The 16,930-nt window shown below is 39.4% G+C and overlaps 1 protein-coding gene across 2 annotated transcripts in view; it reads left to right on the top strand.

Annotated features, from left to right (window-relative positions):
* Window positions 1–11,595: 11,595 nt before the first annotated feature.
* Window positions 11,596–16,930, top strand: part of NREP (neuronal regeneration related protein) — a 28,129-nt gene continuing 22,794 nt past the window's right edge. Inside the window, exons 1-3 of one of the 2 annotated variants that reach the window (XM_081054121.1) lie at window positions 11,596–11,698; window positions 12,082–12,123; window positions 13,443–13,507. In XM_081054121.1, the coding sequence (XP_080910247.1) occupies window positions 13,493–13,507 (15 nt within the window). In that variant the 5' untranslated portion in view covers window positions 11,596–11,698; window positions 12,082–12,123; window positions 13,443–13,492. Of the gene's footprint in view, window positions 11,699–11,809; window positions 11,897–12,081; window positions 12,124–13,442; window positions 13,508–16,930 lie in introns of those variants that run through there. The other variant, XM_081054120.1, reaches the window with a different exon arrangement.

Consider the following 16,930-nt stretch of genomic DNA (forward strand, 5'->3'; position numbering starts at 1 on the left):
GTGCATAAAAAAGGTCCCCCTGAATGAAATGATTTGCTTACTGCACTGAACCTTCAGACTTTCAGAAACTGGAATATGTCTTAGGTAGAAATGTAATTGCCCTTTTAAAAAAGATTTGCAAATTAAGGATGAAAGTCTCAGAATCATTTCTAAAATTTAGTGAAACAAGCACTAACAAAAATGACGAACAAATTATGTTTCAAAACTACTGAAGAATTTAAAAAAAATCCTATTACCTCTGACTGTTTATCACGACAGCAAAAGTGAGACACTTGACCATATAAATGTAAATGAGATAATAATTCTATAAGGCATCACAGTTTGAGGACAACTAAAGAAATGCACTTGAGTAGAGAACTCCACTTATCAATTTTCACACAATAGTTCCTTTCCAAGCTTCAATGTCATAGGATTTTAAGGTTTTATAACCGGAAGGGATTTGGAAAAACTTCTAGTTCAAACCCCTTGTCTTACAGATCATGAAATTCCTAATAATTCCATTTCCTCTAAAAATTTTCTTAATGACAGTGTTTTACACTGACATTTATAACAACCTGTTAAAACAATTTTAACAGACATTTCTTTTTTAACTCATTCTGTAATCATGATTCCTTTGCTTTAATGTTGTTTTTTTTAGCTATAACTGAAGTCATGCAGAATGCTCTTAGAGACTTCGGTATAATTTTTGGTTTACATTAGAATGATAGGGAAATACTAAATTTTGATGGAACAACAAAATCCTGCCTCTAAATTTTCTATTGGAATATATATGTGTATATGATATATGAAAACATATACATGTTCAATTGTTTTATGTATATAAGTATGGATATATATGTATGTATGCATAAACATATTTTGTTTGTTTGTTTGTTTTTACATATACATGTAATAGAGTATAAAGCCTCTAGTCAGACAGTCCTGCTTTCCATTCCTATCTCTGTCATTTAGTAACTGTGTGTGATCTCAGGCAAATTATTTACTCAGTGATCCCAGATCTGTTAAAACGAGTTAAAGAGTGCCTAACTCAAAGTATTTTACAAAGTTTCAGGGAAATTCCACAGATGAGTGTGCTCATACAGTACCTCTCAAAACATACCAGCTCAATAGCTATTCCTTTCATTCCTTCCTTCCATCACTCATGCGTCTTTACCTGTTACTTAGGTAATTACACATTCTACATCATTTCATTATTTCTAAATGAAGTATCAGTGCTATTTTCCTCACAGCTATAGAAACAAATTAAAAACATTAACATGGATGAGAAAAATACGTTTGAATACTTTTGTTTTTCAGGTGAAACCAAAATTTTTTATTTTGAATGTTTCTTTTCTGGGAGAAAGAAAGCTGCCATGCATGAGCATTGGAATTACTTTGAAAGAACTCATTCAAATCAAGCTATGATTCTTTTCTCTCTTATTTGCCCAGGAGAGGGGATTGGGAATAATTCATTAGTTTTTCTTCCTGAAGTCTAGTCAAATTAGCATCAACTTCATTTCAACTTTGGCACTAAATTAAACTTAAGCTTGGAGTGGTTAAAGATGAAGGAAAATAATTCTAACAGCTCAAATGCATTCTAAAGTTAAGGAGCTGCCTTTACAGCCTAAAGAGAGAGATTATAGTTTGCTTTTATAATTCTCCACGAATTCTGTGCATCTTTAAAATTTATATTGATGATTTATTAAACATTTAGTAAAACTGCATTATCTTGAATCAATTTAGCCCCTTTAAACTTTATTTTTGAACAAAAACGTGTTTTTTCATATTTATATACTAAACGGATCTTTTACCTACTTAGTGTCAGGTTCTTTGTCAGACACCAGGGATCTTAAAATCAAAAGTAATGATCCCCGAAGATAGGCAGGTGAGCACAATGAAAGTCTTAACACAACATGACATGCTAACCTAGAAGAATGCCTACCTTTCTGATCTCATCTGTATTTTTTTTCTTGCTCACTACATTCCAGCCACATTATCTCAATCGCACTCTTCCTATCCCTTGAATATCCCCATTGATTCATGCCTCAGTACCTTTGTACTTGCTCTCCCCTCTCTGATAGAAACGCTCATCCCCCATATCTTTCAATTGCTGGCTCCATCTTCAGATCTTAGCTCAAATGTCAACTCTACAAGGACTTCCCTTGAATACCCCCCTCCTCACCCTTTACCTAACCATTCTTTGCCACATCACTTTTTAAAAACATTTTTCTTTATGTGCAATTGCCTTACTGACTAATTTGTTTACCTGTGTCTTGAATTTGTGATTGGAATTGTAGAATTCAGTTCCATTAGGACAGTGCCTGGGTCTGTCTTGTTCACTGCTCTATGTCCATGCCTAGCACTTTGCCTTGCACATACCGTGTTTCCCCAGAAATAAGACCTAACGAGAAAATAAGCCCTAGCATGATTTTTCAGGATGACATCCCCTGAACATAAGTCCTAATGTATCTTTTGGAGCAAAAATTAATATATGACCCAGTCTTATTTTCGGGAAACACAGTAGTAAGGAGATGCTCAGTGAATATTTATTGAAGCAAATGAATCATGCCAGGAGGAGTAACTGGGGCCATCAGGGAAGCTTCACATAGGAAGTAATTCTTGACCTGAGGCTTGAAGGACCCTGTTTAAGATGTAGGATTAACACCAACTGGGGACTGATTCAAAGACAAGTTGAGGAAGGTCTCCACCTTGTGGGAGTGATTCTATGGAACTGTAACCATTTGCATAAACAGAGAACAACAGATATTTCCAGATTTCCAAAGGAGATGATAAGTTCACTTTGAGATGTAGTGAGTTTATGATATCTGCAGACCATTCAGATAGAGGTGGGCCATGGATACTTAGACAAAGGGCAACAGGTCTGAGTTGGAGACAGGGATTTCTACTTTTCACCTTGTAAAGCCACCAGGAGAGTCGCCAATGAACTACTCCTAAACATAATCCTTCAGGGATCACTTTAATAAATAAATTCCTTTTTTTTTTTTTGTAATTTTGTGAAAATATGCTGAAGCGCTAGACTTGAAAACAAAGCTAGATTTTCAAAAGTGTAAATCTTTGTCTCATTAATTTGTCTCATAAAATCTTGCTTTATATATGTTGCAAAACTACAGTTCCATCCAACCTCAGTTTAGCCTACCTGAAACTGAAGTGTCAAAATTCTTGACTGCTTGGATTCCTGAGGATGTGTTTATATATCACCAATTGAGGCTTTTTTCATGTTTGTCCTTAAATTCCTGGGGTGGGAGAGATGTTAAAGTAAATTGCAACTTATGAAAAGTGGACAAAAAGAATTCAGGACATTAAAAATTGCAAAACTGGAAAAAATAAAGGTGTCGACAGAAGAAACCAAGAAGTCTCTGACCTTAGCAACCAATGAAGAGTTAGCACCAGGTGATTTACCACAGAAAGAAAATGTTCCCTATTGTCAAGCTCTTCCAGGAAGAAAGCACTTACCCACACACTTCCTGGGCCTTTGGCCCCTCTCTCCCACCAGAACTGGAAGAGCACCCACCCCCATGGAGGAGAAGTCAGTGGACTGCTAATTTGCACTTGAAGTTGTGAGGAGGAAGCAACAGAACTCCAAGGGAGATGAGAGGAGGAAGAGGCAAGGCAAAGCTCTAAGAAGACAAAGTGGACAATGAGGGGAGGGAGACCCTGGAAGGGAGGTTTTAGATGTCTATCCCTGGTGGGCTCTGTACGTGGAAGGCAACTTGACACGGATAATAGAGAACAACCGTGCACCACCCTCTACCCTCATGTCCAACCCTAAGATTTTTCTAATGAGTAGCTGAGGCATTTTTACCCTTTCAACTCTTCAGGGCATAGTTAAGGGATTACAGCTGGGTGCTTTAAAGCACTGACCTTTTGGTGCAAGAATGAGGCAAATCCATGCAAATGAAAACCTGGCCATTTTTCTTGGAAGTTCTCCTAATGTCAGCCTCTTAAAGTGCACGTTCTTAAAAATCTCAGGGACGTCTCATGGGTCTTCCCAATTATAGAGCCAAGTTCTCACTGTTGTATTATGATGCCTTAGAGGATTCACAAAAATAAAACTTTATACTGTTTTAAAAAAGTGATTAGGACATATTTTTCCACTCCAGAAAGACGTTTAATTTAGAATGACAGGACTACATACAACACCAAAACCAAGATAAACCTGAAGTATGAAATCTGTGCACTTTTAAAAGGAACTGTAATGAGAGAGATGTAAATAACTACATGTGTGTAGAGTGGGAAGAGAACCTTGGTTTTTCCATTTTGTTTTCTGACAATATGTCATTACCAGTATTTGGTGGACTAACTGACACGTGGTGTCATTCAAGACTATTTGTGAACTAAATTAATCACCTTAAAGAATTACGGACTGTTTTAGGGATAACGTAGGTGCCATATTTACAAATAGTTTTGCCTACAGAACCATCTCAGTCCTGTAAATTTCCAGAATTTATGGGATAGAAGATGGAAGATGAGTCTGTGAAAAAGTCAAAGAAGAAGGCAGAGAGGATTTTTTCCCTTATTCCCCCCAAAATAAGGGAAATCAAGGAGTGAAGGACTAACCACTGGATCTGGACATCCTAAGGTATAACTGGGGACGCACAAGAGCATGATGGATAAGAGATGGAATTCTGGAGTCAGACTTCCTGGATTCAAGTCCAGGCTTTACTATTTACATTGTGACAAGTAATTAAATGACTTACCCGTTCTCTTCCTGAGTTTTTCAGCTGTGAGGTGAGGATACTGATGTCACATAACTGATACAAGGACTATACTGATCTAACTGCCTGCCCCTGAGGAATGCTTGTTTCAAGTGCTGTTTTCTGGGAAATTGAGTTCTTTGGGTGAAAAGGAATGCAGTCTAGTCATGGTTTGGACAGTCCAATCAGTGTTACTAACTAGAGCTGCGATCCTAAATGTGACTCCCTTCTTTTTTTTCTACCTGTTTCTTTATCTGGTTCTTGTGGCTGAATATATATATATATATATATATATATATATATATATATGTATATATATATATGTATATGTATATATATATACATGTATATATATATAGCCAAACATACATATTTCTACAAGTTAAAAAGGAAAGTATTTACAACAAACGTGTAGAATTATTATTATTATTATTACACCTTCATTATTCTTTACATGTGTATTTCCATGAATTCTAGAGGACAACACTACCTGATGTCTGAAGTTTCTGGCAAGGGTTTACCTTCTTGAGTATCTTCACAAGGAGAGGAGGTAAGTTGCCCCAACTTTTGAAAAGAGGAGCCTCATTCTAAGGCAGAATCTTCTGTCTTCCAACCAGCTGTTTCTCTCTTTGGCCAGCCTCCTCCTTCCATCTCCCTTCCCCACTGATTGGGCATATGAGAAAGGTGGGCAGGTGAGCAATGTGAGTTATAACTATAACTCTGAATATCTCTGCCTCTTTTGAATCCTAGAGTCTAAGGTTGACAAATCCCACTGTACTGGGACAGAACTTTGCTCATCTGTCAAGGTGCTTGAGTTAACTTCAAAATTAGATTGAGTTTGTATAAAATTTTGTTTTAATTACACCACACTATTCAGGGACATCAAAATCCAGAGACATTTTTTGTTATTCCACCTCTTGAATGATAAGGCAAGCACTACCTTCATGTAACAGAATATACTGTGTCAGCTTCTCAGACCACGCTTTTGTATTTCTCCAATGTTATGCAGGATATCCATTGATTATTTTAATCAGTTTTAAAATTCGGAATTTCCCACGGTGGGGGGAACATTCCTCTTTGTTAAATCTAATTAGCTAACACACACACACACACACACACACACACACACACGGGTGCACACACAGAAGGATTTTAAAATAATTTCCTTTTACTTGTTTTGGAACAGCATTAACTAACAGTATTATTTTTAACGTTTTGCACCACCCTTCAGGTAAGTTTTAAGGCAAGCAGGAGGTTAATTTTTAAATGTATTTCATATGGTCTGTTTTGCATGATAGGATAATCTGGATAAATCTTCCTTTGAGACATTCCTTCCACTTATCTCTTTGGTTCTGCAACAGCCAGCTTGTTCTTCACCTCCAGGAGGACTAACTTGACTTTTTCAGGGATTTTCCATTATTTCCAGATGATGGACAAAATACACGATTGAAAGCACCATGATTTTCAGGTTTCTCACATTTTCATTGGTCCTTTTTATTTTAAATGCTGTTTTCATTTTGTTTTATAGAATGACACAGATTACAAATCATCCTATATTTACTTTTACAATCAGAGTTCACATTTAGCAAAACCTACAGCTCTTTTTCCTCTTTTCGTTGCCAGTGTCCCCCATGTCAATGGCTCAGTTCTTGGTGTTTTGTGTTACTTCCTGAGACTTACTGAATTGTCGTATATGGAGGCACTTTTCTGAACTTATGCTCAGTGTGGGTTTCTCAGTGATGAAGTGGAGAATCCTTCTCATCTGTGCTGACTCCAGCAGCTGTGTAAATACAGCTGGAAACTTGCAAATGGACAGGGCCGATTGTAAATAGGTTTCCTTATGTGTTCTGGAATGCTGTTTGGAGAACCACGAACTATGACTTTTAGATGAGCCTCCACAACTGCAACTTTCTTACAAGATTGAATGAGACTTTCTGGGTTTGGACAAAACCTTGCCCGTGATGGACATATTACTTCTTCTTTAGCCTTTCTTGGACTTTCCACTTCATAATAACCTAAACTTCATAACAAACAGAAATATTACAAATTCTGTAGTCTTCTGGATGTTTGATGTAAGGAAGGTGTATTAGTTTGCTAGATTTACCCTAACAAGTACCACAGACTGGGTGGCTTAAACAATAGAAACTTATTTTCTCACCATTCTGGAGATCAGGCTGTCATCAGCGTTAGTGTTTTTTGAGGCCTCTATCCTTGGTTAGTAGGTGGGCATCTTGGCCAAGTGTTTTCCCATGGCCTTGTCTATGTGTGTGCCTGTGTCCTAATCGCCTTTTCCTATAAGGGCATATTGGAGTAGGGCCCATTGTCATGACCTCACTTTTATTATCCCTTTAAAGACCCTATCTCCAAATGCAGTCACTTTCTGGGTACTGGGGGTTAGGACTTCAACATATGAATTTTGGAGGAGGCACAATTCAGCCCGTGACAGGAAGAAAGCATGAGGAAAAGGCAAATGGTGATAAGAAAATTACCAAGGTTTGCTGTGAGAATATTGAATATGTGAGTTCCACACTCAACAGATAAAACTGAACTCATTATCACCCCCTTCTCTTCCTACATCCACTATTCTTCCTGTATTTTTCTGTTTTAGGAAAGAGCAACATCATCCAAGTGGTCACAAAGCCAGAAACCTGGGATCTTTTGGGGGTCTTTCTCCGGCTAATGTCCAGTGCTCTTTCAAGCCCCTAGTGAGTCCAGCATTCTGCCTCCATGATTTAACTTGACTTCTTCCCTCTTCTTTCCCATGGTCTCTACCTTAATTTGGCCTTTCATAGTTACTCACCTGGATTACTGTAAAAGTCTCCAAATGATCTCTACTTCCTCAGTTCCACACCTTTTCCCTTTTCAAATCCATCTTCTAAATTGCTCTCAGAATAATCCTTCTAGGAAAAAAATTCTGTTCACATCACTTTCAGATTAAATTTCTTCAACAGTTCTGTATTACTTTAAGCATAGAATTCAATCTTTCAGCTCAAGCATGCAACAAAATTGTTTCCCTTTAGTCTGATTGGTTGAACTTGGGTCACAAGCTCATCTCTAGCCCATTATCAAATCTAAACAATTCAATGCACTGATTGTCTAAAATAATTAGGAACTACATCTTGGGGTCACCTTCCCTGGAACTTGTGGGCTGTATGGGGAAAATATGAAGACCAGGACAAAATCAGGTTTTCATTAAGAAAGAATAGGAGGAAAGAGATAATGGGTGTTAGGCAGGTAACCAGTAATGTCTATTATACTCTGTTCCTTCATGCAATTTACAGTCAAGTGGTGAAGACAGAAAAATAAAGCCAAAGTTACAGTGCAGTGTGATAAGGACAATTATAGAGCTCTGTCAGGGTCCACTGTGAACACCAAGACTCCTTTCTAAACCAGATCAGGGATTCAAAGAAAGTTTCCTAGAGGATGTGATCCATAAGCTATATTTATAAGGAATGAACGCGAGTGAATACATTGAAGGGGAAAGGAGCATTCTGGCAGCAGGAATAGCAAGTGAAAAGGCCCAAGAATCATGCAACAATGACTCTTGGAAAGCTGCATATCATTCAGGCTGACCAGAGAGGGACTAAAGATGAGGCTAGAAGGAGAGGCAGAGGCAGATCATGATACACCATGTAAGTTTTTTATTCTATAAGCAACCTATAATACCTGTTGGTACCTTGTACGTAACGCTAACTAAAATGCCTGTATGCTGTTTTACATAATACAGCATGCTGGTACTGTGGTATAAAGCCCAACTGAGAAATGTAGAAACTGAGACTAAAAGGTTAAATAACGTCTCCAGGGTCACATAGACCTGGTTCTAATCATTGTATACATAGCCTTTCCCCTGGAACTCAAACTCATGCAACTTGTTATCCTAAGCAGTGACATAGACTGTAAATAAACAAAATCGGGGGAATATACACTTGGATACAGTTGGATATATGAAGATATTTGAGATGGAAATATCTAAGGAAGCTTGAAGGTAAAGACTGTATCTCGGAAAAGACTATATTCTCTCCTTTTGACCAAATCCTCGGTTGGACTATTCTTTGGTAGGGACAGAAGACAAGTCAGGTTCTGATCCAGGCTGCTTCAATCCAATGTGTTTCTCCACTCCCTTATCCCAAATCATAAATTCCATGAAGATAAGGACATTGCCTACTATTTCTTCCTTTTTCCTAAAAAAATCCTTGCTTTTGTACATACAGTCCACATAGCTCAAGGGAAGCATTGCATTGCATCTCAGAGAATGGTTTTGTTTGTTTAAGCCAGTGCTTCTCAACCAGGAGCAAGTTGGCCCCTCCCAGGAATATTTGATATGTCTGTACATATATTTGGTTGTCACAACTAGGCTTTACTATTGGCATCCAGTTGGTAAAGGCCAGAGATGCTGCTAAACATCCTACAATGAACAGGAGAGTCCCTCTCCCCTCCACATAACACTAGGGAAGGACATAAAGGAACTCACATCATGTCACCTCACTAGGGAAATGTAGCATCCCTTGGCTCCACCCCAGAATTATCCATCAGGCCCCAAACATCAACAGTGCTGAGGCTGAGTCACCCTGCTGTAAGTCAGTGTTTCTGTGACTTTGCTTCCTGCCTGTTAACGGTCTAGAGAATGAATGTGCCCTAAATAATCAATCAGACTGAAGTGAAGGACTATAGTCCATAACTGGGAAAGAGATGAAAGAGATGGACAATAAAGCTAGGAAGTTCAGTTGTGGTCATGTTGTGGCAAGTTTTGAGTGGTAGGCTAAGTATGGTCTGTATCCTGTAATGGAGCAGCGGTTACCATGATTACAAAGGTGTTTCAGGAGACTGACTATCCCATACAGTATCTCATACAACCTGCATGGTAGCTGAGTGGCGGCAGAGCGTGATAGCCAGGAGCACTGCGAGACAGGTATTGCTCCATTTCTTGAATGAGGTAACATGGTGTGAGCTCCTTTATGTCCCTCCCTAGTGTTAGCACAGTCTCCTAGAACCAGAAAGATTCAAGAATGTTTCCTGGATAGTTAGATTGTGACCTTTTGGGTAACACAGTAAATAGACTACATTCTAATCCAGTTTCTTATTTCTTAAAATAGTGACTTACCTGTATGTCTGTGGTTATAATGAAAAAAAAAAAAATTAACAGATAATAAATCCCAAAGTTCCCTGTGTTTTTAAAGGACGTCTTAGGCAATTTTTTAGGTAAGTTTTAAGTTTTACATAAACACTAAAGTTAGTGTGTGTGTGTGTGTGTGTGTGTGTGTGTGTTTTATTGTAGAAGTAACTTTGAACATATCTTCCTGGTATAGATGTTTTGGTCAACGTGGCAGTGCCCTCTTGGGTTTCTTTTCAAGCCTGACTCAGGTGAATGACAAAGATCTCAACGTTGATGTTCCCTTGACCAGCTTGCTGGGGTTTCAGACCTGCAGAAGCAGCCCTCAGGCTTCTGCCCTCTCGCACCACCCCACTTACTAGCCGACCTTCTTTCCATCGTTTTCTGGCAGGTGAACTCTGTCCTGAATGCGTTAGGGAAGTTTGTGGAGTGCTGTTTCTTTGTTCCTAGCAATGGCTTCAAGGGAAGTTTTTTTGCAGGAAAACAGCTGCAATATTTTAGATTAATTCAGGGAAGCTCCTAGCGGGCCCCTTAAAAATAACACCCGCTGGCAATCTAATAAGTATTTGCTGCTGCAGTGGCTTTTGTAGTGTGAAAGGAGGATCTATAGTCGTAGAAACAAGCTTATAGAGAATTTATTCTTTAGAATTAAGAGTGTAAAATATCGCGTTTAAGGTGTGCTATTTCTGGATCTCCCAAAATACTAAAATCTAAAAAATAAGACATTCTATAAACATTTTTTTTTATAAATTCTCCTCCCCGCCTTTCTTTTGACTGTTATAATAGAAAACATTGCTTTTAGTGATTACAAGTGAAAGGTGGATGGCAAATTTAGAAGACATTATGAACCTTTATGTATTTTTTTTTCTTGGCAAAGCTATTTAATTAGAAAATAATCTTCCTCTCCGACACTATAAAATGATATCCTGTTTTGCTGGCAACAGACCAGTTTGTTCGAGTTTGTAGCAAAATCTTGAGCCATTACATTACTATGAAAAGAGACATTTAAATAAGTTTTCAAAAAAAAATCAGAAATACAAATCATTTTTTAGAAAAGCAATCTCCAGTTTTAAAAAGAACACTTTCAGTGGGGCAGAGAGTGGGAGACATGCTAAATCCTTCAGCAAAGAAGGTGATTAATAGGGGAGTGTGTCTTGGGCTGATCACACGCCAGGTCATAGCCCATGTTGTCTGTGCACGCGTGTGTCCGAGTGTGTGTGTGTGTGTGTGTGTGCACGCGCGCGCGCACAGTCCCATGGCCTCAGGGCCCAGCCTTCGGGGTGCTTGGGTCCTGCTCTTCCTCGCGGGGTGGAGCGGGCGCGCACTTGGTGGGGCGGTGGGCCCCCCGGGGCTGTGCGCAAACGCGTGCGGCGCTGGCCCTTTGTGTGCCTCTGTGCCTCCGTGCGGCGGCCGCCACCGCGGGCACCATTTTCCGCTTCGCTCAGGACAGGCACATAAAAGGGAAGGCGGCTGCAGCCCGTCGCCGTCCTCTTTCCCTCAGATGCCCTCTGCCGCAGGTTTATTATTACAGTACGGGCCGCGCCGCCTCTCCCCGCGGCCCTGGCTGGCCGCCGGGCTGTGCAGCGCCCTGGCCGCCTTCGTGCTTGGCGCACCCCCAAACCGCCTCCTCCGCCTCCTTATTTGTCTGAAAAGCCACCGCACGTCGAGGCGGAGAAGCCCGCCGGGGGCGGGAGCGGCAGGGCTGGGTGTGTGCGCGCCGCGCTCCGGGGGCGGGGCCGGGGCGGGCGCCGAGCTGTGGGCCCCTTTGTCCCCCTGGGGCCCGGCGGGCTCAGAGGGGGCGGCGCGGCGCGGGGCGCCAGTGGTGCGGGGTGCCGGGGCGCGCGCGCGCCCGGGCTGCTCGCCCAGGGGGCCCCGAGTCGCCGATTCCTGCAGAGTAAGCAGTCTGGCTCCGCCGCGGCAGCACAGTGGCAGCAAGGCTGGGGCGCTGGCGCCGTGCCAGCCCCATCAGAATTAGCTCATTGTTCACTAGCACACTAGCAGGAGAGAGAGAGGGAGAGAGAGAGACAGAGAGAGAGAGAGAGAGAGACACTCTCTTAAAGAAAGAGAGACACACACTCTAGAAGAGCACGAGGCAGGGAGACCTTCCCCTCCTTTTTCCAAGGCTGCACTTCTTGGAAGTGAAGCCGGTTTGGGTTTTGTTTCCCCTTCCCCCTCCTCTTCCTCCACCCCTTTCCCCCCCTCCCCCTCCCTCTTCTTCCCCCTCCCCCAGCTGTCTTTCTAGCATGATGCCCTTTTTCATCCACATTTGTGTTTCAGGTGTAGAGAGGAGAGAGTGAACAGGGAGCGGGGCTTTTGTCTGTAAGTATATGCCATTCCCATCCCCGGCCGGGAGCGCTGCTTTCTCTTTTGTGTTGATTCCTTGCTTTTGCTCTTAGCTGGATGGACCCTTCAACACTGCAGAGTTCATGCTTCTTCCCTCTAAATTTTAAAGAGCTGAAGCGTGTACCTTGGAGAAATTCTGGCATGTTGATCCTGCTGCATTAAAGCTGCAATTTAACTTTGCCTTAAAAAAAAATACACAAGTTAAGAGGGAGAATTCTTTGGGGGAAGGGGTGGGGTTTTTTGCTTGTTGGTGTGGTTAATTTTTGCTCTTCTTGCTCATAAAGCATTGTTAGGAACTGTTTTGTTTCTTTACATTAAATGCACTTTGGTGTATGCAACCTCTCTCCCCCTGCCCTTTTATTAAACGAATTTGTGTCCCTCCATCTTTTTACACTTTATTACTCTTTCAAAGCTGCTGCTGCCGCCAAGGGTCTTTTCAGGCATTCAATCTTGCAACACTTTTTTTTCTGCATTTTCTTATAAAGCAGTTGAACTTTGGGGGTGGAAGGGAAAGCTTAAAAATAAATGACTGCTTTTTGCTTGGTGATGATAATAATCTGATTTGCGTTTATATATTTATAATAACATCATAGGAAAAGCCTAAGAGCTTATGATACCCTTTAGGAGAACTTTTAGTTTCTCCATTCATCTTAATTTTTGTCATAACTTATGTTAACAAAAAAACTGTGTTCTCATCACATAAAGGTTGAGAGGAAAATCACTGCAGCATGTACATTAATGTTGATTTGGTTTAGGGAGAAGGGCATAATGGTGTATATTCCTGACTTCCCCCCACCCCCAGTGTAGTTTTTTGTTTTTCTTTTTTTTTTTTTTTTTTTAACACGGAAGGTTATGTAATGCAGTGCCATTTCCAAAAATATCCACTCTGAGGCATTACACTACACGGTGGAAGGCTGATTCCTATTCTGCTGTCTTGATTGCAAATATACTGCCAGTAGTATGTCTGGGAACAAAGAGCAGCCAGAAAACAATCTATTTTTATCACTTGGTTCTACTTTTAAGTTGCTAAACCTTTTGAACTGCAATTTAAAAATGAACCAAACACTAAGAATAGCCCAGGACTCTGCAAAGCCAGGTATCAAGGATTCCTTTGTCCCCTGTTTAAGCATATAGACTGCTTAGAAAGCTCTTTCGAAAGCCCCAGTGATAACAATAATTTGCATGTAACTTAACCACAGAAAATGAATATTTATCTGTAACCTCTAAGCAGGCATTTTTCATTCGCTGACCTGTGGTAAGGCAATTTGTCTACTGTACTTAACCATATTTTGCAGGTTGGTCTCCCTGGACTGAAGAGAAGGGAGGGTGCAAGGCCAAGACTGTTATGATTCTCAAAATGGTAAGAATTGGTCATCAGAGAAGATTCTCAGTAGCTTCTTATCAGTCTTTATTCCATATAAATATCAACCACCCACCTTCATCCTGCCTCAACCCTCCATTGTTCCTACCTCATCTGACCTTTAAAAGGTTCTGTCTCCTTTGTGGGAGCTTTGCAGTAATTTATATGAATTGGATGTGGTGAATTAGATCTTTGGATTTTCAGTCATTTTGAATTGAAAACTGAAATTGCTTTTTTAGAAGTGAAGATTTATTTAGCTCAAATACAGAAACCATTCTGTTCTTTAAGAAGAGTGATGTATTGTGACATGCATGGAAAGGATGAGCAGAAGGGCTCAAACAAAGCAATGAGGTATTTAGAGATAATCAGAACTTATCCAAAAAGTGGGAGTCTGTGTCCAGCTAATCAGACTGTTGTAGTATCTGCTGTCCTTAAAAACAATGTCCTTAAAAACAAAAGAGCATGGACTTTTATATTAATATACTCTATTGTATCTCAAATATAATTGGCATTATTTTTTGTTGATTTATAGCCCTCATTTATGAGAGACATCGGCTCAGTTTTAGGAGTCAATCATGTTATCCTCTAAATGAAGATATAACGATTTCTGACAGACATGATCCACAGAGAAAGCAGTTTAGTGTTTGATGCCTAATTAAATAAATAGATGAAATATACCTTAAACGCAGCTGAATAATTATATTAATCTTCTATGAAAAATTTCCTCTTTGGAAAACAGTCGAACTGAAAAAAATAAAATAGAAATGTCACGAAACTTTTCAGATAAGTACAGCATGTCCTACAGCAGATGTTTATATTCTTTAAACACCTCTTTGCCACTAAGAATGTGTAATTTCCAAATTTAGTTTTTCCTTTTTGAAACGAGGGTGGAATTTAATGAATCAATTGAATCTGATATACTTGGTGTTTTCTTTGAGAACAACCCAAGTTGTTCTAAGCTTCCAAGGAGAAAAATGAATCAGAAGCAATTAAGTGAGTTCAGCTTGAATCCTATTAACAAGTAGGCTCTTTATTTTTTGTGTATGCCTCACCTGTCATTTCAACAGGTGGGACAAAGCACTAAACAAAATAGCTTTTGTTTGGACTCTGATAATGATCAAACTGAGGAACTCGAGGTAGAAGAACAAAGGGGTGAACAGAAAATTAAACTGATTAATGGGTTTTGTGCAAATGGTTCCTACCTTCATATTAAATTCCTAATTAGCTATTGTCCTAGAGTACCAGGATGGTAGTAAAATGAACTACTGCGAAGTAGTTTTGTTTATTTAATTATCTTTTACTGTGACTGGCCACATCACCTTGCCTTCTAGCTCTTTATTCCAGAATCTTACTCTTTGTGTCACCATAGATGGACCATGAAGTTTCATGTATGTTCTCATATGTCAGGTGACCACTTTGGTTAAACATGTACTTGACTGCTGATCCTGCCAAAATTACCCCTATAGATCAAGCTCAGAGAGTAAATATCATGTTTCTGTAGTAGTGGTGGAATGAGCTTTGCGGAAAGCAAACATGTGTGCCAAAGCCGAGAATGAAAGTTGGAACGATTTGAATGCAGAAGAGCAAATTTGAATTATTATTACATGTTGTTAATTTCTTACAGTTGTCGTTTATGTATGGTGGCAGAAAGAGAAATCACAATTTGTTGCTCTTGGAAAGATTTTTCCTCATGGAAAAAGTCTCACAACTTTTTGGTGATCCTTTCATCAAGATGTCAATCCCTTTTGGCACAAGCCCATTGCCTGAAATGAAACCACCGACAGTTATTGTCTGTGGGTGATTCCAAGTAACTTTCTAGCAATTCTCTTATTCCGGGAGATCCGAGCTCTTAGAAGTTTTTGCACATACTAATGTAAAAAAAAAAAAAAAAAGTTTCGATTGTGTTTTTTTCCCCCAACTATTATTAGAGGTGTTTTGCACCTCCTCTTTTTCTTTTGCCTTTTTGGCAAAATGAAATTATTGTTTTCCTTAATTAACACAAATTGCTTTGCTGATCTGTAATTCACTTAAAGCCTTCGCCCTCATACAATAGAAACTATTGCTAAGGATGCAGTAGACGTAACACCTGGCCACCTCTAGAAAATATGTAAACATGCCCTTTCTGTTAAACATGTTATTCCATTTACATAATTTAAAAAACTAAAGGCGATCTAATTTCAGTGTAGTTAGCCTGTTTAATAAAGAGCTTATTCCAAACACAAATTTATAATCGGCTTGTTCCAGTGAAAGAAATTAACTGGTAGACTCCAGAATTCAAAACAGAGTGATTCAATATCTAGATATTTTACATACCCTAAAATGATGTTTCACAATAATAATTTGAAGTCACTCATGAATCCTAAAGTGTCTTTTGCCTTATCAGAAAAAAACAAAAAAAAACAACCACTTTGTTAACTCTAGGAGGCGCTAATCACAGTGTATGCTGTATGGGACCGTTTGTGCACAACTCCAGGCAGTGCCATTTACATAGATTATAATGCACCTGGGGTTGTACAATTTAGGAGAAGTGTTAAAAGTTTTGTGAGTATAATTTGCCATGTCTCGGTTCAACAGAATGTTCTTTTCAATAACTCATTCCCTAACTTTTTAAATTTTTTAGTAAGCATTCCTTTTTTTGAGTGGCCCTTATTTTTTAAATGCAATTAACAAAATATTGTGAGTCTACAGAGATCTTCAGCATTTCTTTAATTTATATTTGGCTTTTTGCTAAGTTTTAATTTCTAAGATTATATTTTATGTGAGTCTTTGGTGTTTACTTAGGTGTTTTATTTTAAAAGTACTTGGCTTTAGATAAGTCAGTGAGAAGAAAACACTTCAGAATGCGCAGATGGTCTTATTGAATACTTTGGAAAAATGAATTATTTAATCCAAATTGTCAAGGTTAAGTCCTGATTTTTAACACGTTTACGCTCTGTGCAGTAAACTTGCCTCTGAGTATGTGGGTGACATGGACTCACAGTGGCACAAAGCATGGGCTCATTATGTTTTAACAGAGACCTAGGAATTGGAACAATTTAAGTTCTCTCTAAGGCTGATGCTGAGCTTTTTAAAAAGATGAGTTGACTCCATTGTATGGTTTCATGGAGCTCTGCTTTCTGTAGTCTGTGAAGTGGCATTCATGGGTTTACAAGGAGACTCTTTGAATAATCTCTCCATTAACATAAGGTTTTCCTGTTTAAAGAAAAAGACAAAGATTGAGGAGGGATGTGGTCCCACTGGTAATGTAAATTGACAAGTTGCTCACAGTGATTTGTGATTGGGGAGATGCTGAAGGCTACCTAGGAGGGTAATTTTATATGGTACTGCCTTCTCTTTCAGCAGCCCTTTCAGCACAATGTAAGGGGGAGAATTGGGAATTGTTTGGCGAATTAGGACAGTAGGGATGGTCTATCTGGGTTTAAC

The sequence above is a fragment of the Rhinolophus hipposideros genome (assembly GCF_964194185.1).
Source record: "Rhinolophus hipposideros genome assembly, chromosome: 7".
In the NCBI taxonomy this organism is placed as follows: domain Eukaryota; kingdom Metazoa; phylum Chordata; class Mammalia; order Chiroptera; family Rhinolophidae; genus Rhinolophus; species Rhinolophus hipposideros.